Source organism: Pseudorasbora parva, chromosome 1 (assembly GCF_024679245.1).
Source record: "Pseudorasbora parva isolate DD20220531a chromosome 1, ASM2467924v1, whole genome shotgun sequence".
Taxonomy (NCBI): domain Eukaryota; kingdom Metazoa; phylum Chordata; class Actinopteri; order Cypriniformes; family Gobionidae; genus Pseudorasbora; species Pseudorasbora parva.
The window spans coordinates 56,066,669-56,091,474 of record NC_090172.1 but is presented as its reverse complement, the minus strand read 5'-3'; the positions used below and the strand labels follow the sequence as shown (position 1 = coordinate 56,091,474).

At 42.1% G+C, this 24,806-nt stretch overlaps 1 protein-coding gene across 2 annotated transcripts in view; it reads left to right on the top strand.

Moving 5' to 3' along the window:
- Positions 1-24,806, top strand: part of kirrel1a (kirre like nephrin family adhesion molecule 1a) — a 64,725-nt gene that overhangs the window by 11,549 nt on the left and 28,370 nt on the right. For both annotated transcript variants that reach the window (XM_067445386.1, XM_067445377.1), the window contains exon 2: positions 20,304-20,453. In XM_067445386.1, coding sequence (XP_067301487.1) covers positions 20,304-20,453 — 150 coding nt within the window. The remainder of the gene's footprint in view (positions 1-20,303; positions 20,454-24,806) is intronic.

Sequence of the window (24,806 nt, the reverse complement as noted above, 5' to 3'; positions counted from 1 at the left end):
TAAATTATGGGGTAATTTAAATTTTTGGATGAACTATCCTTTTAAGTTTCCTATTATAGTCTAAATCTACAATTTTGCTCATTTCCAGTTAATTCCCATTAATTCCCATATATTACGTTAATTCTCATGGAAAGTTTCCATCTTGTTTTTGCAACTCTACATGCAAATGTTTTTTTTTTTTTTTTTTTGGAATAACACTGAAGTAAAATGGGTTGTGAGCGGCATTTCATGTTGACTTGAAGCTACGGATGAATACATTAAGAGCGAATAAACATCAATCGGACATGAATGTCTCTTGGCTAGTTACTCATCATCATAGCTCATCTTTAGATCGGCACTGAAGGAGATTCCCACAGTTGAGTTGAGCGCTTGCTTTTAGTGTTTTCAAGTGTTTTCCATTCTTTTGCATCAAAAGTACGTCAAAGTCATAAAATAAAAGGCATATGATGAAACAGCAGTAAATTTTCTCTGTCTTCTGAGGGCGAGTTTAATGTCAGGTTGTGCGTGCTTCCTCATATGCGTGCACACACACACACAAACCACATCTGGCATTCTCAGCCTCTTGATATTTGTTTGGAAAGCCAAATATTTAGTGCACTGAAAGGATGTCTGTGAGGTATTAGGTAATACTTCAAGCCTCGGCCTATTGGAAGTGGACAGTCCTTCCAAGCATTAGCATAGCACTCTGCTGATGACCCTTGAGGTTGCCATGGTCACTGTATGCAATATTATGTCAATGTTCCCACAGTAGCCATGGCAACAATAGCCCTGAAAGCGATTCGCGCAAATAAATAATGTTAAAATCAGCTCTATAAATGCTGCAGAGGCTGAGACGCGGCGGCCGGGAAGGGAGCGAAATTGGGGGAAGAGTAGAAACCAGCGAGAAATAATTTTCATTCCCTTCTATTTCAAATAGATCGGTTTCTATAGCAACTCAGGGCTGCATGGATAGAGGCACAAAGAATGTGAAGGAGAGGAATGAGGGATGGAGGGGGAGAAAAGGATGAGGAGAGAGAGAGAGAGGTGTGAAGAGGAAGATGAGAATGAGAGAGCGACACAGGGAAAGAGGTGTTTCTCCGCACTGTCAGGAATGGCAAGGGCGAATCTTGAGAAGCGAAGCGGGAAGATGATGAAGGGAAAGCGACGGATGAGGCTGCGGACAAATAAGAGCCGACATGAGGAAATGTTGACGACGGAGAGGGACACTAGACCTGTCCTGTATATAACAAGGCGAAGAGCTCGTACACTGTTAGTGACTGTAAAAACAGGCTGTCTGGGTGAATTAGGTTGTTCTTGTCCAGTTTTTTTTTTTTTTCAATGCAGTTGTTATGGCATTAACTGTTAAATACATGCATACACATTCATTCCCATTTGTAATCTCAAAAACCATTGGGTAATCATTAGGGATGCATTCCGATACTGAGACCCGTATAGGTTACTATGTTTTTTAAATGAGCAAAGTTCAAAAACTCATGCACTAAGGTATACTAGCTAGTTTATTGCTGCATCATCAAATCATCATATTGACAGAACATGGATTAGATCCATTTAACATTCAACAGGTCAACATAAACGCAACATAACAAAAATGTGTATGAAATAAACAGTGCTTTTTAGGTATTTTTCAGTTACAGAAACTGAATAAAGTAATCAAATGTAAGATAACACTGTGCTGTATATTACATTTATATATTAATCCTTATTAAAGGTACAAAAGTTATTTAGTCAAGAGCAGCGAGTGATTTTTACCAGTGAGGGATATTAGGCTGCTGTCACTTTAAGAGCTGCACGCAGTCCTGTTGCTGGCCTAATTCCTTTATGGTGTCCGGGTGGGTATGGTATTCTTCTGTGGGGCGCACGGCCAATTGGTGTCATCACGGAGTGGGCAGCCCGTTTTCGCGTGACGGTGTGCAGCGCATTTTTAGTTCGTTTTTATTTTCGAATCTAGGCGAGTATGATGTCTCATCACACCAGCACCCAGTCTGTATGTACAAATTAGTTTCTTATTTGCAAAATTAGCCTACAAAAGTATTGTATTGTATTGATAATAAAGTTCCATGTTTAATAAAAATAAAATAAAAAATAATATATATATATATATATATATATATATATATATATATATATATATATATATATATATATATATATATATATATGAAACTAAATGAAAATGTTTAGTGAAATTAGGAAATATTTAAAGGGGTGATGAATTGAGGAATCAACTTTTCCTTGAGCTTTTGATATAGCTTTTGAGTTCCCTTTCGAAAGGGAACTCGCGCTGCGTCAGCTGACGCTACGGGGAACGCCTTCAGCGTGACAGGTGTCTGAAATCGCTATCAAATCACAATCCTACTGACCGTCGGCAGCTGGTGATGTCATCACCGTGCGACCAGGAAGTATAAAAAGGCACCGTGCCAACATGACAACATCCTTTCGTCTTCAGGGACTGTTTTGTCTGGTTCGCTAGAAAGTCAGAATGAAGTGCACACGCAAAGTGAAGGGAGCGTACAGGAAGTGCGCTGATCCGTGTCCCAGGTTTCTCACGCCTGGGGACGCGCACACCCTTTGTGTGCTCTGCCTGGGGGAAGAGCACGCGCGGGAGGTTCTCGAGGGGGCTTCCTGCGCAAACTGCGAGCGTTTTTCCGACTGAGGACGCTCCGCTCTCGCTTGGCCTTCTTCTCGAGGGAAGAAGAGCTAGCATTTGGGAGCGGTCCCGCTCATGCCGAGGGTGAGCGGCGCCGTTTGTCCTGGGGCTCCCAGATGGATCTGGCTCATCGTCTGGGGAACACAGTGCTCACGGACGATCAGCCAGGTCGCGAGAGCAGGCGGACGGAGGAGGAGTCGGATGGAGACTCCTCCTCTTCGTCAGCCCGTGCTTTTCCAGTCGATCAGAGGATGGCTGTGGATGAGGAGGAAAATAAGGCTGAGGCCAAATCCTCCCAGCCATCCTGCCCCGTGTATGGGGAGCTGCTGGATGTGAAGCTCCAGCCCTGCCATCGAAACCAGTTAAAGACGACTTCATGTCTTAATGGCAGGGCATACACATCGGCGGGTCAGGCGGCGGTACCCCCTGATGCGATGGCTGAGTGGCGCACCACGGATCTCTCTCTCCGGGCGGCCAAACACATAGCAGTCGCCATCGTACGGTCGATGGCGGCTATGGTCGCCACGGAGAGGCATCGGTGGCTAAACTTGGTGGGCATCGGGGTGAAAGAAAAGGCTTTTCTCCTCGATGCCCCGGTCTCGCCCTTTTGGGCTTTTCGGCACCTCCGTTGAGGCGGTGGTGGGAAGGTTCAGAGAGGCGAGGGCGCGCTCAGCAGCGTATAGAACGTGTATTCCGCTAAGGTCTGGGGCGACGCCCAGGCAGGAGGGTGTCCCTGGCCCATCAAGATCCGAGGATCATTTAAAAAAAAAAAAAAAATGGGCCAACGCAGTAGCGTGGCCTCTCGTGCGCCCCTCCGTGGAGGAGTAGGACGTGGAAGAGGCGGGACACCCGCAACAGGAGGAGGGACATCGGGGAGAAGAACCGCTTCCAGCGCCCAAAGCGAGGTGGTGAGTCTCCGCCCCTGAGGGCGCGGAAGTGATGTGGTGTCCCCTCCTTTGTTGTTCTGTTGTTTTTCTTTTTCTCCCCGGGCGCGCTTTACACCAGGCCGCGCGGGCTGATGATGAGCGGAGGTGAGACTCTGACGAAAGCCTGCCTGGCCGGTGTGTGCTCTGCCCGCACACAGTGCATCGTCTCTGGGAAAAGCGGGATTTCGCGGCCGCCTCCTCGGCCTTACATGTGAGAATAAAGCGCCCCACCCTCAGGTTAGTGCGCCGAAGCATGCATGTTACATGAAGCGATGAGGCACTGAAGACAGCGGGTGAGTCCCCTTTTAGGGCAAACATTCTTCTTTAATGCCGTATGTTTGGACTCTATGCTTCCCTGAGGGATATTTTGTCTACAAAAGATGAAGAAAAGTGTAACAGTTGGAGAAGTGGGCCTGTAGTTCCCCAGTAAAGGTGGCTAGAACGATGTTTGTATAAACACAGTGTGTTTATGTAGGCTTATGTTTGCTAGTGTAGCAACAGTAGTTTATAAAGGCTGTTTTCTCTTCTGGATATGTGTAATATGAGCAGTTGAGGCCACCGCACATGCCGCGGGCATGCAGCGGCGATATAAACTGACGTATGTTCTCCCGGCGAACTTTTTTAGCTGTAGCCACCTCTGGGTAGCGGTGGCACCTCTGCTAGTGAAATACCTAGATGAATTTGTGAGGTTAGGCTAGCGCATGAACTGCAGTAAGGTCTGTCCCAGTCCTTTTTAGGGCCGTTGTTGTGGGATTATCAGACCGATGCTAGTGCATCAAGTTGGCCTAGGCTGTTGATGGGATGACGGTGGCGTCTCGCGGTGGCATATCGCCCTGGCAGTTGCCCCGGGCTCCTATCGGTATCCCCGCAGGAGCTTTGTATCCCTACCCGGCCTCCCCGCAGTAGGGTCGTCCGGCCAATGCCCACCCCCCTTCTGCATTTGGGGGTTGTTATTAATGCAAAAAGGTGTATAGCAGAATGAATCGCGACTCAGCCAGTGGTCGTGGGGACGGGGTAGGCGTCTCTTCGCGGTGCGCAGTCAGACTGGTTTTGCTAGCCCCGCCCCCCAGAGCTAGTGCGGCCGCCACTTCTGGGCGGCCCCCCGGCTTGGTTCAGGAAATGGCCGGTTGGGTGTGTTCAATATCTTTCACTTTTGCTCTGTGTCCTCTGCTTCACCTTTTAAGCTCGGGTCGAGCTGTACTTCGCAACCATCTGAAAGCATCGGTTGGTAGGATGCTCCCCTGGAGTCGAAACACTGTCACGGCTGACGCCCTTGCGCGGACGGCGGACCGCTGGACGACCAGACGGCCGCCCTGGAGGCAGGTGGCGTAAGTTGTACTCCCCTCGCTTTAGAGGGTTCAAGGCGTTTTATGCTGAGTGCACTGCTGTGGGCATTGTGTTTTAGGTCCACGCTGGTAGGCGCTGCCTGAGAGACTGCGCCGTTGCAGAAGGCTGCTATGGGCCGCTGGGGCGGACCGACTATAGAAGGCGGGCTGGCGGGAGACGCCAGCCGAGGCAGTCCGGGCAGTTAACTCTGGGTCAGGTGGTAGGCCTCAGTAGGCCTCCCTGCGGGTGAGTTCCGACATCGTGGCCCATGTGAGCGGGGAGGGTTCTCCCCAACGATGTCGGCTGCAGCAGAAACCTCGTCATAAGTAGGCCCCTAACGGCCTCCCTGGGGATGAGTCCCCAGGTAGTGACTGGATACCCAGTCCTCATCAGCCAGCAGACAGCCACTGTCAGCCCGACTTTAAGGGCTCGCTGAGTTTCAGCACGCCTCACATGGCGTCCCCTGAGGGGGTGACCTAGGGTTCCGACCATTGGTTGACAGGATCTAGGCCACTTTAGGCCTCCTGTAGGGTGAGCCCCGGTTCCCAGGTCTTGCGACAGTGTGCGTGGGTGCTAGCCAGGCGGCTAGCATAGTCTGCTATCAGGGACGGGCCGCTTCAGGCCGTCCTATGATCGTTTCCCGGCCCTGCGGGGTTTCCGGTGGGATTTGCCATCGGATAAGCACCGTATGTCACCAATCTAATAGGGAACTGCCATTCGGCAATAGGCCTCTCCAGGCCGCCCTAAAAGGACCGGACTGTACGTGGCATCAGACAGGCCTCCCTGGAGGCAAGCCCCGGGAACACAATAGCTCCCGACAGTTTGCACGTTGGCTGGCAGGAAGTAGGCCGCTCTAGGCCGCCTGAGGGTGAGCCCCCGAGCTGGGACGCTCGGTAGGCCAGTGTATAATGTTGTCAGGTCTCTTCGGGCCTTTTTGGGAGGGGATTCCCGGACCAGGTCTCGGTGACAAGCTAGCCATTAGCATAGGTGGCTTCCAGCGTTATAGCCTCATGAGCCTGAGGAACCAGTAAAGCCACCTTCCTGCGGCTCTTAACAGCTAGCACTAACGGTGCCAGGTAGAGGCGCCTCCTGGCCTCCCTGGAGGGGAAACGGTTCCCCTAAGCGGGAACGTAGAACTGGCTTTGGGCTGACAGCTAGCGGCTGCCTGCCGTTGGGTCCCGGCCTGGGCCGGTATAACTCAGTGGCGGGCTCGTGCCCTAGCACAACGAGACTCCGTTTCTGCTGCGCAGTCCCTTCAGGACAGGGAACTGGCTAGCCTACAGCATGGTTTACCTACCAAGCTGGCTTAAGAGCTCCCCTCATTGAGGGTCGTCTGCGAGCTTACGGCCGCTTGAGTCTGATCAGACGGGCAGGCCCCCTCGGGGCCTCCCGGGTAGATCAGTCCATAGGCCTTTTTAGGCCTCCTGAGCACCCCTGTAATAAATGTGCTCAGTAGATCCTAGGATCGAGCAGAAGAGACTCCCCTCGATGGCAAGGGTAAGAAGCACTAAGCTGAGTACTGCTCTCCAGGATTCCCGTCTCCGAGTTCCGGTCTGAGGAGGACATTGCCACTTTGCAGTCCCTCAGTCTGGATGCTCATAAGTAGAGCGATGTCCGGAGGCTCTGTTTTGACAGACAGGTTTGGCCGAGCTGGGGTGTCCCACAGAAGTGATGCCAGGTGAGGCCTCCCTGGTGGCATTCGGTGAAGGGTTTTCCCGAATTAGTGACGGCTGGTGGCGCCCTCGGGTCCCCTAGCCACATTCCCTTAAGGGACTCCTTCCTTCGAAAGTAGTAGGTCCCAGGCCCTCGAGCAAGCCGAGAGTAGGAAACCTCAGTTAAAACTTGTTTAGGTTCTCTCTTAGGCATATAGCTTGGGCTATGACCGTAGGGAATGATGTCACTGGCAGCCTGTGTGGCTAGAGGGGGAGTGGTTCAGACTTTCCGCGAACACTCGTCCAGGCAGTTTTCACTTCCAGTAAGGGGCGTGCACTCCCCTCAGCATGGCGGCGTGGGTATATCGTTCCCCGTAGCGTCAGCTGACGCAGCGCGAGTTCCCTTTCGAAAGGGAACGTCCCCGGTTACGTATGTAACCTTAGTTCCCTGAGAACAGGGAACGAGACGCTGCGTCACATGGCCATGCTTCAAGGTGTGCCTGCCCACAGTCCCTTCAGACGAAGCGGATGTTGTCATGTTGGCACGGTGCCTTTTTATACTTCCTGGTCGCACGGTGATGACATCACCAGCTGCCGACGGTCAGTAGGATTGTGATTTGATAGCGATTTCAGACACCTGTCACGCTGAAGGCGTTCCCCGTAGCGTCAGCTGACGCAGCGTCTCGTTCCCTGTTCTCAGGGAACTAAGGTTACATACGTAACCGGGGACGCTTTTGATATATAGCACGGTTCACGCTTATATCATCCGATCTTGCGGGTTATGTGTAATATAAAAATAATAGTCCAATCAATCGCGTGAAGATGAGAAATAAATCATTGTGTTTGTTTGATAAAGACGTTTACGAGCCCTGTGATTGAGAAAATCCTTCCTGTTGTCGCTTCTCCCTCAATCTCTCCCTCATGTGAACTGACAGGAGAGCTTAAGCTCATTAAATATGCAAATCTTATCCAATCCTAACCGTGGGCGTTTACTTCCAAGTCTCCAGTGCTGCACGCCCATCAAAACCCAGCGTTTTGCACACAAACGTCGTTAGTTGACCTCAGACAACAGTATAATTTTTAAAAAAAAAGCCAGTTCATGACACCTTTAAGAGATTATTTATTTTATTTTTTGTATATAATTTTGTGTGAATTTGCCCGTCCAAATGCAAGAAGTGAAGGAGAACTCATTCAGTACCAAATTCACCCTTCGCAGGGACTTTAGCGATCTGACCGATCATAAGGGCGAATCTGCTGTTTTCTCCGACAAACAAACCAGAAAGGAGAGTTAGTAGATTACTTACTTATACTTGGTGTGTATTGACGTCTTTCTGGGGTTTAAACAATATAGGCTTCCTTCTGATGTTCAGTCATGTTGATTTTGTGTTGTAACTAGTGGAAGTGATAATCGATTAAAGTGCTGCTTGAACTGAGGCGCTACAGCGCTCGCCGACAGGTTTTGTGAAATCGCTGACAAATGCCCGAGATTATAGGCAAATCGGTGCTCGTGCATGTGAGTGACAATCACACAGTGTGAATGATCAAAGGCTCGATCAGAGAGAATCGCCGACAAGTTGCTGACGCCCGCAAGATATTTGGCATGCTCAATATCTGGACCTGTCGGCGATTGAAACTCCTGCTGTGTGAAATGAGTTCTGACTGAAAAATAACATCGGCGATGACCGACAGCCAATGAGAGAGAGCGATACAGGGCAGCAGGAGGTTATATTTACAATTCTATCAAACGGATAGCCTGACGTGGTCATACTCAATTCTAGTCAGAATATGAGTCTGATACTGCTCCATTGGGCTGTGATTATGGGGCGTGTTTCAACCGAACCAGGAAAGACATCAATTGGATAGACCAACAACCAATCAGAGCAACGAAGCGACGCATTGTCAAATGTCAACAGAGCTCAACTGCACTGTGTAGCCAAGTCCGCGTTTTTTCCGCGGGTTCTTTTCTATGTCCGCGGGTTGAAGTGACTATAATGTGACATATAGACCCATGAGTGTGAATTTTAGCAGACAACCTTGCCAAAATAACACACATTATACCCCCCAAACACCATTTGTTTTTCCGCAGAACCCCCCGAGAAGCTATTGTTTTAGGCTAGTAGAGGCGCGTTTTGTTGTAAAAACTTGGCAACCCTGTCTGCACGCACGCTGGAATAAACGATCTTTGCCGTTGTTGTAAAAAAAAATATATAATGACACACAGAGTACTTACCCAACATGATCATAATTTTTGAGAGAAATAGTGAATGCATATACAAACAAGCTCTCCGTTTAGGATTCGAACAAATATAATCCAAGTCCAAGCCCCTTTGATGACGTGGATGATTACGTTCCTGTTTATCATCTGTCCGTCATCGTCTAAAGCCCGCCCTTGATGATTTCATTGGTCCGAACAGTTTCTGTTCGGGGATAATTACTCCTCTATGGAGCGAGGCCAGACCGAACGGCCCGACCTAAACATTTTGTGGGCGGGGCTAAGTTCGGCTGGCATCCAGGCTATCGAACGGAAACTAAGCCCAACCATTTACACACCCAGCTGCAGCAGCAGCACATTGCGAAATCATTTATTTACCTCAAACTCTCGTTGCAGAACACAATCCTTGCTCCCTCTGTGTCTCCAACAATCAAAACGACGAGTTTGAAAAACGTGCAGTCTGAACTAGGCTTAATGGAGGGACAGGTTTTTCCGAAAGGTCAGTTGAGCTCTCTTTTGCGTCGTCTTGCGCTTGAATATTTAAATTGTCAAGGCTTAAAAACTTTTGTGACGATGCAGCGCTGGCCTGATCGGGACAGTTCCGTCAAGTGTCGTTCACGCTGGCATTGGGTAGTCCGGATTATTGAGTCCTGCTGTATTAAGTACAGGTTTTATTTTGTTTTGGCAAGTATTTAATTTGAGAAAAAAAGTTGGATTATGCAACAAACATTATACATCTCAGTGCCTTAACACAGTTAATAAAATCAAAACCATCAGTATTGTCCTTTTTCATGCTATAGCTGATACACCCATGGTTTTAAATTAATCAAAAATCGGCAAAAATCGTTAAATATCAGCGGCTGATACATTGTTGCATCACTCGTAATTGTTTAACGGTTATTTAGGCCCGATTTCACAGATAAAGTTTAGATTAATCCAGGATTAGGTCTTAGTTCAATTAGGACATTTAAGTAGCTTTTATGAACATGCATTAGATAAAAACATTACTGATGTGTATCTTGAGACTAAACAATGGTTTGGACTTATTTTAAGATATATCAGTGCAAGTTGCTTTCACCTCAAACATGCATTTTAGTCTGGGACTAGCTTAAGCCTGGTCTGTGAAACCAGGGGTTGATGTTAAAAAAGCACATGTGAGTATTCAAACACACAAGTCAACCATATACATGCACACACACACACATACATGTACATTCCTGCATACAAGGAAAAAACTTTTGGGGTAGTTTTTTGCATACGTCAGCTGTTGCTATGGTGATGCAACACTATAAGCCAGTGAAAGTGCCTGATTGGTTGGAGAGCAGGGGATGAAAAAAGGCATGGAGAGAGGGGTTACGATGGAGGATGCATTTAAAATTATGACAGCTTAATATACGCTAATAAATCATCTGATGCTATTTTATCAATGGCAGCAACACAGAACGGTTTAACGAGACAGCGACGTATGAAATCAGTAATGGATAATAAAATGATTTGAGCATGGAAAGCATGTCTGTTCTTTGTCGAGGTGTCAAATGCACTCGGAGTCATTGTTTTTTTCCCATTGCTCCGGCACAGGCACCTTGACCGCATCAGGTGACGTATTCCTTGTCCAGACACACTCCTTTGTTGTCTGAGAGTGGCTAGCGCATGAAGTCACAGAAGTGTCTGGTCCGTTGTGCTGCATGCGCACAGAGGAGTTTGAACAGCTCTGCTGTTTTTTGTCTGACGTTGTGTCAATTCTGCTTTTAGTAGTATCTAGGATTTTTACCTCGAAGGGTCCGTTTTGATTAAAGTGTGCCGAGGAAGGTAATGAGGACAGTCTTTTTTTGTCTTCCATTCTCATATGTAATCTCAAAAAACACTACGTAATTGTTTAACTGGTAGAAAAAGAATGAAATGCAGAAAACAAACCAGTAAAATGTGATGGGATGCAGAAAATGCTTTTCCCAGATGCCTTTGTTTGTGCATAATAAGTGCTAGTTCAAATGAAAAAAAATATTCAGGCATACATTTGTCAGTACAATATAATTAATAACACTGAAAAAAAGTGATTTTAGTGGGGTTTTTTCTTGTTTTTCAGTACAAATATCTAAACATTCTTTGATCAAAAGATACAGGCAACATTTAACAAGAAAGCTTCTCAGATTAATCTCAGATAAATTTTTTCAAGACTAAGTATCTGGTGTCATTTAGCTTCTTAAGGTACTGTATCTTAAATTGGAATAGTATATTTGTATTGGAAAACAAAATAAAAATACTAATCAAGAAAATGTCATCTGCAGAGTTCTCTCTGGTTAATGGTAAAGGGGCGGGGCTTATCCATTTTTATCTCTGTTCATGAAGGGGTTTATATTTAAATGACGTCATGTCAGTCTTTGTTGCGCATTTTTATATGTTCATACTGTGTAACGCGCACGCATCTGAAGGCGTTTCACTGGATCCAGTTGGTCTTGGAGCGAAAACTGATAATCTTCAGGATTTATGTTTGTTGACAGAAGAGAATTTTCTGGTGTGCTGGGTTTGCGATTCGGCGATCCCTTGATGAGAGGCTGTTCTCTCAGGTCGGTCAAGTGGTTCCTGACACGAGTGTGGTGTGTAAGTGTGGTCAGAGTGTGTGTGTGACCACGTCTTTGTGCGGTCAGGACGTTGGCAGTGTGGCACGGACTACTGCTGGTACCCAGGGATCAGTGACTCAAGAAAATCAGGACACTCTAAATTTGTCGCTGCAGCATAACCCACATAATGAAAACTATACAAGCCCTCTCTCGCTCCCTCTCAGGTCTTCTCTCATTAGTTGTTTTTTACTCTCTCTCTCTCTCTCTCTCTCTCTCTCTCTCTCTCTCTCTCTCTCTCTCTCTCTCTCTCTCTCTCTCTCTCTCTCTCTCTCTCTCTCTCTCTCTCCATCTCTGTGTTTGTTTTTCTGTCCTCATCTCCCCTGTGTCTTTCTCTCTTCCCCCCATTCCCCTTTCTCTTCTGTCACCCTTTTTCTTCCTTCTGGTTGATTCATACATAACAAGCTCGTAGTGAGACCTTATAAGAGAGAGCGGGGATAATTGTCACATGGGAAGTTGTCACAAGGGTTTTAGGTCAAAAGTTTTAATGTGCAATTCTGTCCTCCAAGCTAAAAATTACAATATCTCCTTTTATATACAGAGACAAACAAAAACATCACATTCAGAAAATTTCACATTACTTTTACACAATGTATTGGATCATTGTGGAGATATAGAAATTCAGAATAAAATATATTTTATTCAGTTGTAAGTCAATGGGGTCCAATGTTGTTGTTTTTTGGGGGTAAAGTATCTTATCTGGCACTATACTGGACACCCTAAACTGCTGAATGCAGAGCTCTACAGGACCAGTAGTGGCTCATGACTGTACATTTAGGTAGGGCAGATTCAGGGTAGCGCTAGTTTTATATACATTCTAGTCGCTGAACACATGCAGACACACTGTTGGTAGAGGTTGCGTTATTCAGCTTGAGGGCGGCGCTCTAATGTTGATTGACAGGCTTTAAGTAAACAGGACACACTTAAAATCAGTGTTGGGGAAAGTTACTTTTAAAAGTAATGCATTACAATATTGCGTTACTCCCTAAAAAAGTTACAAATTGCATTACTTAGTTACTTTTTATGGAAAGTAATCCATTACATTACTTTTTCTAACCTAAACAAGCGTTTTTGCTTGTTTGTTTGTTTTTTAATAACAACAAAAATGTTTTATTTTTGGCAAATGTAAATGTCCTTTACTACCTAAAGTATACAGAATAAGCCTCGGGCTGAAGGAAATGCAAATTCACACGTGTTCAGTAGAGGGCGCAGCTCAAACAAACCTTTTAGCTGTTAGAACTGGACGCAGGAGAAGAAAGTTAAACAATTTTTTGTTTTGAAAGTTTTCAAAAGTAATTTTTCCTTACTTGTATGTTTTAAGTAGATCAACAAAGGTCATCTTCAAATACATTGGTTAATAAAGGTTTGAGTAAATATTCCAAGATTGCATTTCACTGTTTTAATTCATTTTGAGGAATACTGACTGAATCTGTTTTTGTGTAAGTGAGATGAGTAAATGCCTGCTCATATTTATTCGCTACAAGCGTATAATAACCATCAAATCAAAATACATTAACCCCTCATTTTTACACACAGCGCCTCTGCACTTACGATTTTTCTCATCCTGAGGACAGGAGAACTGTCAGTCAATTAATGAAAAAATAAAGTAACTTGCGTTACTTATTTGAAAAAGTAACTTTTTGAAAACGAAATTGTGTTTTACATTTAAAAGTAATGTGTTACTTTACTAGTTACTTGACAAAGTAATCTAATTGCGTAACTCAAGTTACTTGTAATGTGTTACCCCCTAATGCTGCGTTCACACCGCACGCAAATGACGCGAATAAATCACGCTATTCGCGTGAATGAAGCGAATGGATTCAAATTGTTCACGCATCCAACTTTGCGTGAAATTCGCTTCATTTGCGTGTGACATTCACTACACAACAGACGCGAATTCGCGTCATGGGAGGGGGTTCTGCCAGGCAGCGGCAGTCGACAGAAGGACTATCCGAGTTAAGGCTGCTCTCACTGGGGTTGATGAGCGCTGAGCTCCGGTGATCGCCTGGGTCTCACACCTCCGAAAACACCAGATCAAATTTTCAAATAGGAGCTCTCTTAATAAATAAATCACATATTTGAGCTTTAAACAACTACATTCACACCTAAAAAACTATTAAAACTACATTTTGTGACACAATACAGTAGTATTTTTAGATTACTCTGGCCTCGTGACAGCAGTAAGCAGGCTCCTCATTGGTTAACGCGGCGCGAATATCCGCCAAAGTTCAGATTTTTCAACTTGAGCGATTTGTGTGATCATTGCCACGTCATCCGCGCGAATCGTGCCACAGACGTGAGCAGACGCAGCGTCTCTGCATTGACTTAACATGTAAATCACTCGCGCGAATCGCGTCATTCTCATGTGGTGTGAACGCAGCATAACACTGTGTCATCTTAGAATTGCCAAAATGTATTGTTTATTGCCTTCAAATGTTGCTACGGAATATTACGAGTTGTAAAGGAATTCTGGTGAGGAAAAGAAAATTATGTCTATTTCTTATAACAAACACAAAAAACAAACAAAACATAATTATATTTAATATTTAAGGCTATTGACATGTGCATGTTTAAACTAAAGGATTTACACTTTCATTTGATATACTACTCCACATAGGACATGCCAACTAGTTACTAACTGACCTAATGCATACACAAAGCTGAAGCAGATTGATATTATCCTGATCTGGAGCAAGGTTTACTTGAGGTAACATGAAAATTGCTGCAGTTCCATTTTCGCCCAGATTTACATTAGCAATTTGTGGGGCGCTGTAGAGCTGGGAAGGACTCAGACACCCGCTGCCCCGCTGCCCCGCTTAGTATCATACAATACATGCCTGCCAGTGGTGCACGGGTCAATGTATAAACGGCTCGACCCAAACAACGTTTTCAACTAACCCGCCCGCAACTCGGACCGCAAAAAAAAGAAAGAAAATGTTGTACCCAAACCGTGTCCTGACCCGCATTTTTTAAAAGTAGTAAATGTTCATCGTAGCGTTAATTTATTAATTTATTTAGTTTCATTTTCTTAATAATTAAGATGTTTATTCAGTCTAATCGAAGTGTGCTTCTCTCCCCCGACTTTCCCAAAAATCCCACCCCCTCTTTAGAAAATACATAAAACTGACATAACTGAGCTATGCGTTTAAATGTAGCCTATTAAAATGGTACAATGGCATTGCTCAGTTCAACGTGTTGGGAAATTGGCAATCGGGCATTTTGTCCCGCGTCAGGAAAGGGGTTAAAGGGCTATAAAGTGCCGTTGGTGGCCTAAAACAGAAGATTAGCCTACTTATTTTTAGCTTTCCTCGCGCTGTGTAGAAATAATATTGAATCAACCGTCCCTGGGTTGAGACGTTTTCCTTCTACGGAGCTGAATGTGCCCTCACTGGCTGCACTTATGCTGGAACGCAGAGGATCCTCCTTGTACTTCATTGTGTCTACTATATTAATTACAAAGGTTTAATTGGCACCTTTATATCAAACGACCCTTGATATCACAGTGAAATCACGGCTCAAATTCACGCTCACTACTGCACAGACTCAAGACCCCAAGATGTCAGGGCCATTTTGAAACACTGGCAGCTTCAGTATACGTCAACAAAAGCAAGTGAAGGGTTGATACCAAAAGCACTTGAAAAAAGCCTCCCGAACAAGTTCTCATTTCGAATCGGACCGCTCCTAGGCTCCAGTGGGCTCGTGGGATAGCAAAGTGTCCTGTGGCTGCACACCTCAGAGTCTTTTTGTTCAACTACCATTTGATGAATACTATTTGACATACAGCTTTTTGCATAGTGTTCACTGCTCTGCCATTTGATGCAGGTATAAATGTACGATGAACGTACATTTATATGTGCACAAAAACCTTTAGGTGTAGCTGAGCTGAGTCGTGATGTTACATGATGTGCAGCCGTAGAGCGCATTGTCACATTGGGTTGCGTGACCTCCATGTGATGTAATAATGTTAATGGATATGGATTTTGGTGAAGGCCAAATACTGCCCAGTTTTAGAATAACAACAACTACAGTAACTTGATCCTATATTTTCTGTAGAACGTGATTGAAAAATAATGCTCGAATGTTGTTGGTGGTTACCACCACAGAGTGATTATGCAGTTGCTAAGGTTTTGAAGTTTGTGTTTATGCAGTTGCTAGGTGGTTGCTTACTGGCTCAAGTCATAAGAGTCCACCCCTAAGTCTGTATGAGATTCTGGACCCTTGAGATATCTCGAGTCACGCATTCTCTGCATGCTTTGTCATCTTTTCTACATCGTAAATCTAGCCACTTATGTGTGTTTTTGTGAAAGTTTCGTCATTTACTCACCCTTGTGTTGTCTTCTGTGGAAAACAAAAGAAGAAATTGTGAAAATTGTCTCAGTGTTTTTAATTGTTCATAAAGTGAAAGTCAGCAGGGAGTGTTGTTGTTTAGAACTGTAGAAATATTCTTCAAAATATCACTATTTGTGTCCAACTCAGTGTTATTTTAGTGCTATTTAATATTTTGAATAATAGCTTTTATTTTTATATTTTATTTTTTCATTTAAATTTTAGGTTACATTTTATTATGTATTGTATTATATTTATATTTTATTTTTATTCTATTTATATTTAGTTCAAGTTCAGTTAATTAAAGTTATTTATTGGTGGTGTAAAATCGTAAAATTGTTTTGTTGTTGTAATTTTTTTAAATTCAAAACATTGGGGTTTATATCGTAATAATTACAGTTACTCTCCAAAATTAATGTAGAAAAAACTTAAAGACATAAATATTTGTTTAATGACATCTTTTTTATGAATGAATGCAGGCCATTATCAATCACTGATACAGATATTTATGTTTCTATGATTTTTTTTTTTTTTTTTTAATTCAGACATTCAACATTACAGTATAATTGAAAGCTATCATTTTCATCATTTATTAGACTAGAAAATAACAACTTTTAATTTAAGTTAACATAAAGCAATCTTCGCATAAACCCATCATAATAGTATCATAATACTATAGTAATATATAGTAACAGTAATTATGTATTATGTATACATAATATGCATAGTATTCAGAAATTATGTATACATAATAGTAACAGTATCATATTTACCTGTGGCCCTCATATATAATCAATATATATATATATAGCAAATAAACATAGATTAATCTAGCCTGGATGCCTGCCAAAATTTAGCCCCGCCCACAACATTTGAGGTCGGGAAGTTCGGTCTGGATTAGATTCGTTGTGGAGTGACTATGCCCGAACCAGAGCTATTCTGACCAATCAAATTGTCAGGGCGGGCTTTATACGATGACGGACAGATGATCGACAGTAACGTAATCATCCATGTCACCAAAGAGGGGTTACATTTTTTCTAATCCTAAAAAAAAACTTGTTCATAAATGCTTTTTTCAACACTTTTTAAATTTTTTTATCTGAATAGTTTTGTTTTAGTTAATGATAACAACACTGGTTCTACAGAAAGAAAGTTGTAAAGGTTTGGAATGACATGAGGGTGAGGAAATAATGAAAAATATTTCCTTTTTTTGTGAACTATCCCTGTAAGTATGAGATTTATTTGACAGCATTCAATCAAACCGTGTGACGGGCAAGCAGAAAAAACAAAAGAGTTAGGTATACCAGGGATCCCATATTAACTCCATTATCCTGCTGAATATATGATGTTTTTCACGGTCATTAGAGCATTATTTCTTCTTGTTGACTTCATTCAATTTTACCTAAAGTGATGACGGATGTTGCACGGGAAAGAGAGGAAACAGACATGGAGAGAAAGAGAGAGGGATGGGGTCACGGGGGGATGAGTGGGCATATGCCAGTTGTTAAGAAACTGAGAGAGATGGGGACCTACAGAGGAATGCTGGAGGGATGAGAGACGAGAGAGAGAGGGAGCGAGAGAACAAGAGTGGGCTAGAGGGCTGATATTTAATGTGATAAATGGATTGTGACAGCGTGTCTCCAAACCCCCTCCAACCAGAGAGGAAGACCACAGAAATAGAAGGCAGGGCTGGGGAGAGAAAAATGGATTTAAACAAGAAGGATAGAAGACTGCTAGTAATTGTGCAAAAATGACAAAACGGATCAAAAGTAACGGATGTTCTTGCTAATTTTACTCCAAAACTAGATGATGCCATTACTAGGAAATCCCATAGGAATGTGAAGTTAAATGGGAATGAATTTCTGTCATTTACTCACCAGCATGTCATTTCATGACTTTCTTTCTTTAGTGAAACACAAAAGGAGGACAATTCTGAAGGCTCTTCTGGCTGATCTTTTCCATGCAGGATCAGTGAATGGGGTCTGAAGCTTTTCAGCTTTTTTCATAAAAGTGGTACATGATGAGGTGACATGATTTTTGAAGCAGGGTTATTTTAGCCTTCATTTAAGGCTAAAATAATATTTTGGTGTTTATTAATATTTTTAGCTTTTATTTTGTCCGTTTGTCCTTTTTAATTGTTTTTTTTTTTTAAATATATATTTTAAGTTTTTTATAGTTATATTTCCTATAATTATAATTTGTTTTATTTTAGTTCATAATAACAACATGAAGTCATATGATATCTTTGTGTTAGAAAAAGACTTAAAATGCCCCTATTATGGTATTTTTAAGGTTCCTCGTTTTGTTTTGGAGGTCTGACATGCGTCAAAGGTCAAAAACACTTTAATTTTCTCATAATATACACGGCACATCTCCTCATTTCTCAAAGAGTCTGAGCTGCACATGGAGACGTGAAAGTATACGTGTTTTCATATTTGTCAAATACACATTCATCATCATTCAATACTTTATGTACTGATTAATACAGCGTCTGTTTGTATAATAATAAAGTTCAACATAAGCCTACACTATCAATAAAGTGGGGTCTATGTCTATTTATCAGTTTTATTTTGATAAACATGACAATATACCACCGCGGCTACATGAAAAGTCAAGTCAGATAAAATTTCGAACTGACTTGCACTGCTTCAAGTCAGCCGGCGATCGGTCTGCGAATCGCTGCATCAAGCCGGACAATGCTCCAATCTCTCTAAACCCCTCCTTTACGAGAGTCTACTCTGCTCTGATTGGTCAGCCAATAAAGACCATACGTCATGTACATTTGTTACATTGTTATAGGGTTTTTAACAGGACTGAAATTACTGACGACTCGTTTCAGCAGTTTAGAATCGATTCTTCCTTTAAGAAGAGACAGTAACTTTATTTGTCGTGCACTTCAATCTCCAAAACTTTGCAGACATTTTACATTTACAAACAGCGATACTACACAATGCATGAAAGATAAAATTTGAAATAGCATAATAGGGGTACTTTAAGTCATTTTAATATCATAAATAATATTGAGTGAATCAGTTGATCTGAATCACTTTTATAATATAATTTCTGATTTAATTTAGTGCCATTTTCTTAAAAACTAAGAATAGTTCTTCCAAAAATGAAAACACACACACACGTTTGTTTTTGGGAAATGTGGGGACATTCCATAGGCATACTGGTTTTTATACTGTACAAACTGTATTTTCTATCCCCCTACACTGCCCCTACCCCTAAACCTACCCAACACACACACACACACACACACACACACACACACACACACACACACACACACACACACACACACACACACACACACACTGCCCCTACCCCTAAACCTACACATCACAGGAAACATTCTGCATTTTTACTTTCTAAAAAAAACAAATCCTGTATGATTTATAAGCATTTTGAAAAGTGGGGACATATTTCACCCTCTCCTTGTAAAACCTATGTCATACCCATGTCATTATACACATTTGTGTCCTGATATTTCACAAAAACAACACACAGAACTAGTACACTTCACAGTTTCTCCTTTTGCGTTCAACAGAAGAAAGAATGTCATACAGGTTTGCGACAATGTGAGGGTGGATTAAAAAAAAATGATGACAGGACTCTAATTTTTGAAAAGAAGAAAACAAATAGAACAAGGAAGGTTGCAAACTGCCTCCTGGTGGACCTGGAGAAAGAAAGGAAGAAAGAAAGAAAGAAAGAAAGAAAGAAAGAAAGAAAGAAAGAAAGAAAGAAAGAAAGAAAGAAAGAAGCATTGAGCGGAGAAAAGAAGAATGCAGGGAAAATATGAGTTGCCCTTACTTAATTTACGACATTCTTGATTTCAGTCCAATTAAAGATCCACAACGCAGGCTCTGAATGAAAGCTTTCATTGTGAGTCAGTTCTTCAAGCTGGAGACTCAGGCTTGTCTGGAGTATCAAATATCCTCCTGTGTGAAGAGAAAGAGAGCGGCTCTGGTGGATACCATGTTTTGCGGGTGAAGAAATGTGTCTGGAATTTGGTATCAAGGGAGACGTTCCTTCTTCCAAAAAACCACATTGACTTTCTCAGAAGACTGATTGTAAAAGTGAAGCTGCTCAGTAGATGTAGGCATAATGCTGCGTCTGTCACTGACTTTAGATTGTTGCTTATAGTCAGTCACATATTTTTCTTAATGCCAGTTTATTTTTAAATGTACTTTTCCTGATATCATTACAAACCTCTTAGACTTTCTTTTTTCTAAGGAACATATCATTTAAAGACTCGTTACTCCAGGTTGAATGTCAGTGATTGGTTCTCGTGTGTCACATGACTGATCCCAGTGCAACAAGGCTGAGTGGATATATAAATGATTAAAACAGGATTTAAAAAAAAAAACATTTTTGTGACCGTTTCTCCAAAAACACTCATTATCCTGATATAATCCCTTCCAGTTGTATTAACATCCATAATCTAATCTTTTTTTGACATATATAGCCTATTGTTGTTCAAGCACATGAAGTTAACGGAACGAGAGGCTCAGTTCTTTCAGTAATTTTACTGTTATTGTTATACATACTCATGACATGTCAATATTGTTAATAATAACTGTGTCTGTTGTGTTCCAGTGCGGACGGCGCGGTTCTCTCAGGAGCCTGCAGACCAGTCAGTGGTTCTGGGCCAGAGGGTGGTCCTGTCCTGCGTGGTCTTCAACTATTCGGGTATTGTGCAGTGGACCAAAGATGGACTGGCCTTAGGCATTGGAGAAGACCTCCGGGGTCAGTGATATACAGCGCTCTTTCTTTCTTTCTTTCTTTCTTTCTTTCTTTCTTTCTTTCTTTCTTTCTTTCTTTCTTTCTTTCTTTCTTTCTTTCTTTCTTTCTTTCTTTCTTTCTTTCTTTCTTTCTTTCGTCTAAAGATTTTTCTAGTCGTTCATTTTAACCATTAGTCTAAAAGCATGTTTATATTAATTTAATTACGTATAGGGTAAGTTCACCCCAAAATGAAAATTAGCCCATGATTTACTCACCCTCAAGTCATGCTATGTGTATATAACGTTCTTCTTTAAGGCGAACACAATTAAAGTTATATAAAAAAAATGCCCCGACTCCTCCAAGCTTTATAATGGCAGTGAATGGAGGCCCAACATTTGAAGACCAAAAAAGTGCATTCATCCATTATAAAAGTGCTCCACACGGCTCTGGGGGGTTAATAAAGGCCTTCTGAAGCAAATCGATGGGTTTGTGTAAGAAACATATACTAAAACTTGCATATTTAAAACTTTAAAGCAACTGGTGCGACGATAATGTCGGACATAGCGTAAGTGTTTTGAACTGCGGGAGACACTATGCTTTCTGAGTAAGTGAAATATGGAAGCCGGTCTGGCAGAAGCTAAATATTTTACTTTATGAAAATAAATATTTAAAGTTTTAAATATGAATATTTTTCTTACACAAACCCATTGATACGCTTCAGAAGGACTTTATTAACCCCCCGGAGCAGTGTGAAGTACTTTTATAATGGATGGATTCACTTTTTTGGTCTTCAAATTTTGCGTTGCCATTCACTGTTATTATAAAGCTTGGAGGAGCCAGGGCATTTTTTTATATAACTGATTGTATTTGTCTGAAAGAAGAAAGTCATTACACCTAGAATGGCTTAAGGGTGAGTAAATCATGGGCTAATTTTTATTTTTGGGTGAACTATCCCTTTAAAGGTGCCATGTGTAAAAATTGAGGTAAAAATATCCAAAAAATGACCTACACGCATCAAAAGAATGAGAAGAAATAGGGGCGATGATGTCATTAAAAAAATGTCAAGTTATAGTGCTGCAGAGATATCAACCTTAATTAGCAGTAGCCAGGGCCGTGCACTGATATTTTGAGGGGCAGTGGCCCAAACCAAAAAAAAGGGGCACTATAAGGGGATTGAGTATCATCTTAATATAGAAAATGAATAACAAACCTTTTACAGTCATACTGTAAATACAATTGTTAGGCTTTAGTTTTTTTTTTAGAAAATTTCTGTTGTTCTAATTATTCTTCCAAAAAGTTGATTCTGGGCTGATTTGATATCTTTTCTATTTACATTTTTTATTGGAGATTTAAGTAGCAAATGAGAATCACTAAAATTGAATATATTTTGAGACAAAGGTCTTGTTTATGATTTATATAAATCATACGCAACAGATTTTTAATAACAGAATATATAAAAGTATGGTATTTGGGGTAAAAGGCATATTTAACATGATAATTAACAGCTGACTGACTTCCATTTGTTGACATGACATGGTTAAGATTCAGCTGGTAAATATCTTAAGTCGGGTGTCCATCTTAGAGGCAACATCATATTTATAATAAAAAATATGATAATAATCATATAACACACATATATTTAGTTGTTACAAGGATAAAACTTTATAAAATTATTATGGAATCTCATTCATTCAATGTTTTCAGATTATTTACTTAGGCTAAACATTTGTTTCTGTATTTTAAAATATAGTTTTATATTAACATTTTAATATTTACTGAACAATAATTAAATATTTTATTAATCAAAATAAACAGAAAATACTGCAAACGTTGCTTTTTTGCACAAGTATGGACTTTTTTGAAAAATGAGCACATTTTTCTTAGGGTGTGCTTTAGCCCCATTGTAGGCTACCCTGATACAACTCATGTATATTTATAATAGCCTGTATTACCTTTTTTTAAATTGTGTATACGATTAATATGGTCTAAATAAAATATCATAAATATGAAGTATGTTAGGCTATATATACTAGTAGCCTATTAACTCGTAAAATTGATTATAATCGGAAATCTATTTTACAGGAGTGGCATGCTGGAGCTTTGAATCCATGTTTGCACTGTTGAAACAATTCAACGTTGTGGATTGTAGCTTGTAATATACCTGTTAATGGGACGACATTCTGGAACAGCCGTCTCCACAGAGAGCAGGCAGCCGCAGACTTTGAGCGATGCTGCGCGGAGCGAGCGGGAAAACGCGGAAAGGGTTAGCGGAACTAGTGGATTTTTAGCGGAACCGAACGCTTTTATGGAAATCCTCTGAGGGTGAGGGAGGGAAGGGGGAAAGAGGGGAGGGTGAGGGAGGGAAGGGGGCACCTTAGCCGATGAGGGCAAAGGGGCAGTGGCTCTAGCCACCGGGCCACCCCCGTGTGCACGGCCCTGGCAGTAGCATTACTAGCCCCGGCCCGACATGTATCGTAATACCAGTCTCGGCCATGGGAGGCGGTATGCGGCAACATAACCACCAGCCAACCTGCAATACACGAATAACTCGCACGGCTTGTGGCCGTACTTGAACCTGATGTCAATCGTGTGGAAAGTACAGCCCACTACTTAATTTCAGTTCAGGGAAGAGAGCGGACGGATGGCATAGTGAAAAGTTGCATAGTGCAGCTTTAAATATATGCTTGGAATATAGACTATTCCACTCTCAAGCGCACACATAAAGCTTGCAGCAAAGCAAAGCACCAAATTACCAAAAGTAATGATTAATTATGAACGTGTCGGGAAAAATAGCAAGGAAACATTTAAATGTACTTATTAATAAGTAAAGAATCGGCTGCAAAGGTGAAGCTGATAATGCTGACTCGCCATATGGATTACATAATCAGAGAGTATTTGTTTTTAAATTGTCTCGTTTAGACACTTCAAGCTTTTTATAGATATATTTCTCATGTCTGTGAGGCAAGTAGCCTTTAAGCTGAGGTTCGGCCATGGAAAGCTGCTATTGGCCTACATAGTTCAAAAGATAAGCCATATTTGAGGTTTCCTGCAACCGCTAGTTATAAAGTTAGTCTTGCGAGATATAAACTCATCAACTAATTGCGAGAAAAAAAGTCTAAATTTTGAGTTTACATCTTTACAAAGTGACATCGCCAACTACTGACCTTGCACGCATAATACATGATGCGCTTTTAGTCGTCTTCGTGGATTTGTGTGAATTAGGATCATTTTGACAGCGTTGTCATCTGTACAAAGAAAACACGTTTCCATTTTTAGTACATCATGATGTTGTCGTGTAAATGTACCCTAAGCCTCTTCTTGTCAACTAATGTTTAGTCGGCTGCCCTGCAAAACCTTAGCAAACACTTAGATACACACATACCCAAAAAAACAGCCAGGACACCTTCACAATAGATTGGCAACACTTTTCTTCACAAAATGTAAGAATGTGTGTACTTTCTCTGTACTTTTTAGTTTTCCCTATGTACACTCTTTCAAATTCATCTCTCATCTGTCTCACTGTTTTCTGTGTTTATTCTGTTTGCTTGTTTGCTGTCTAACTTTTATCCTCTCTTCCCCTTTGCTCTTTTGCTTTCTGCTCCACTAGCTCATCTTTTCTCACTCCTTGTGGACTGTCATGAGAACAGTGAGGGCAGGATGTGGTATTTTTAACCTCTGCCATTATAAATGGATAAATGTGGTCCTGATAAACTACATTTGCTGCATTTGCCAGATTTTTAAAAAGACATGATGCATGAGGGAGATTTCTCTTTCTTGCGCGCTCTCTCTCTCTCGCTCTCTCACTTTGACTCAGTGTAGTTGTATTTACACTGTGATGCTTCACTGGTTTGTCCCTGTGGCTTTCATATAAAAGCATGTGAACAAATCCTGCACTCACACACATACACATGCACAAATGTGCACACGCAGAAATACATCCACACATACTCAGCGGCGCACGGCACACACTGATAACTCAATCCCACAGTAGAGAGAGGGCTGTGTGGGTTGGGGATATGTGATGTAATTCACAGCAGAATTTTTGTCATTTCTCTTGCAGCAGAGGCTGGAAATGTCCATGTCATAGCACTAGCCTATATCATGCAAACTCTGCTGGCATCCAGTGGTGGATAACATCACTGCATTGCATGCTAGTTCCCCCCCCCCCCCCCCCCCCCTTGTTAGTAGGCAAACGTCACTTACTGTTTCCTAGAGATGTGAGATTTGAGCAAACCTCTTACCCCGAGTATTAAACCCATTTTTAGTGCAGAAATGAATAAGACCGCAAATCATGTGGATTGAGAGCGAATTACATAGATATCTCAAGACAAGAGTATCAGGTTTAAGCGCAGACTTTATATTCACTTGGGCCAGTAG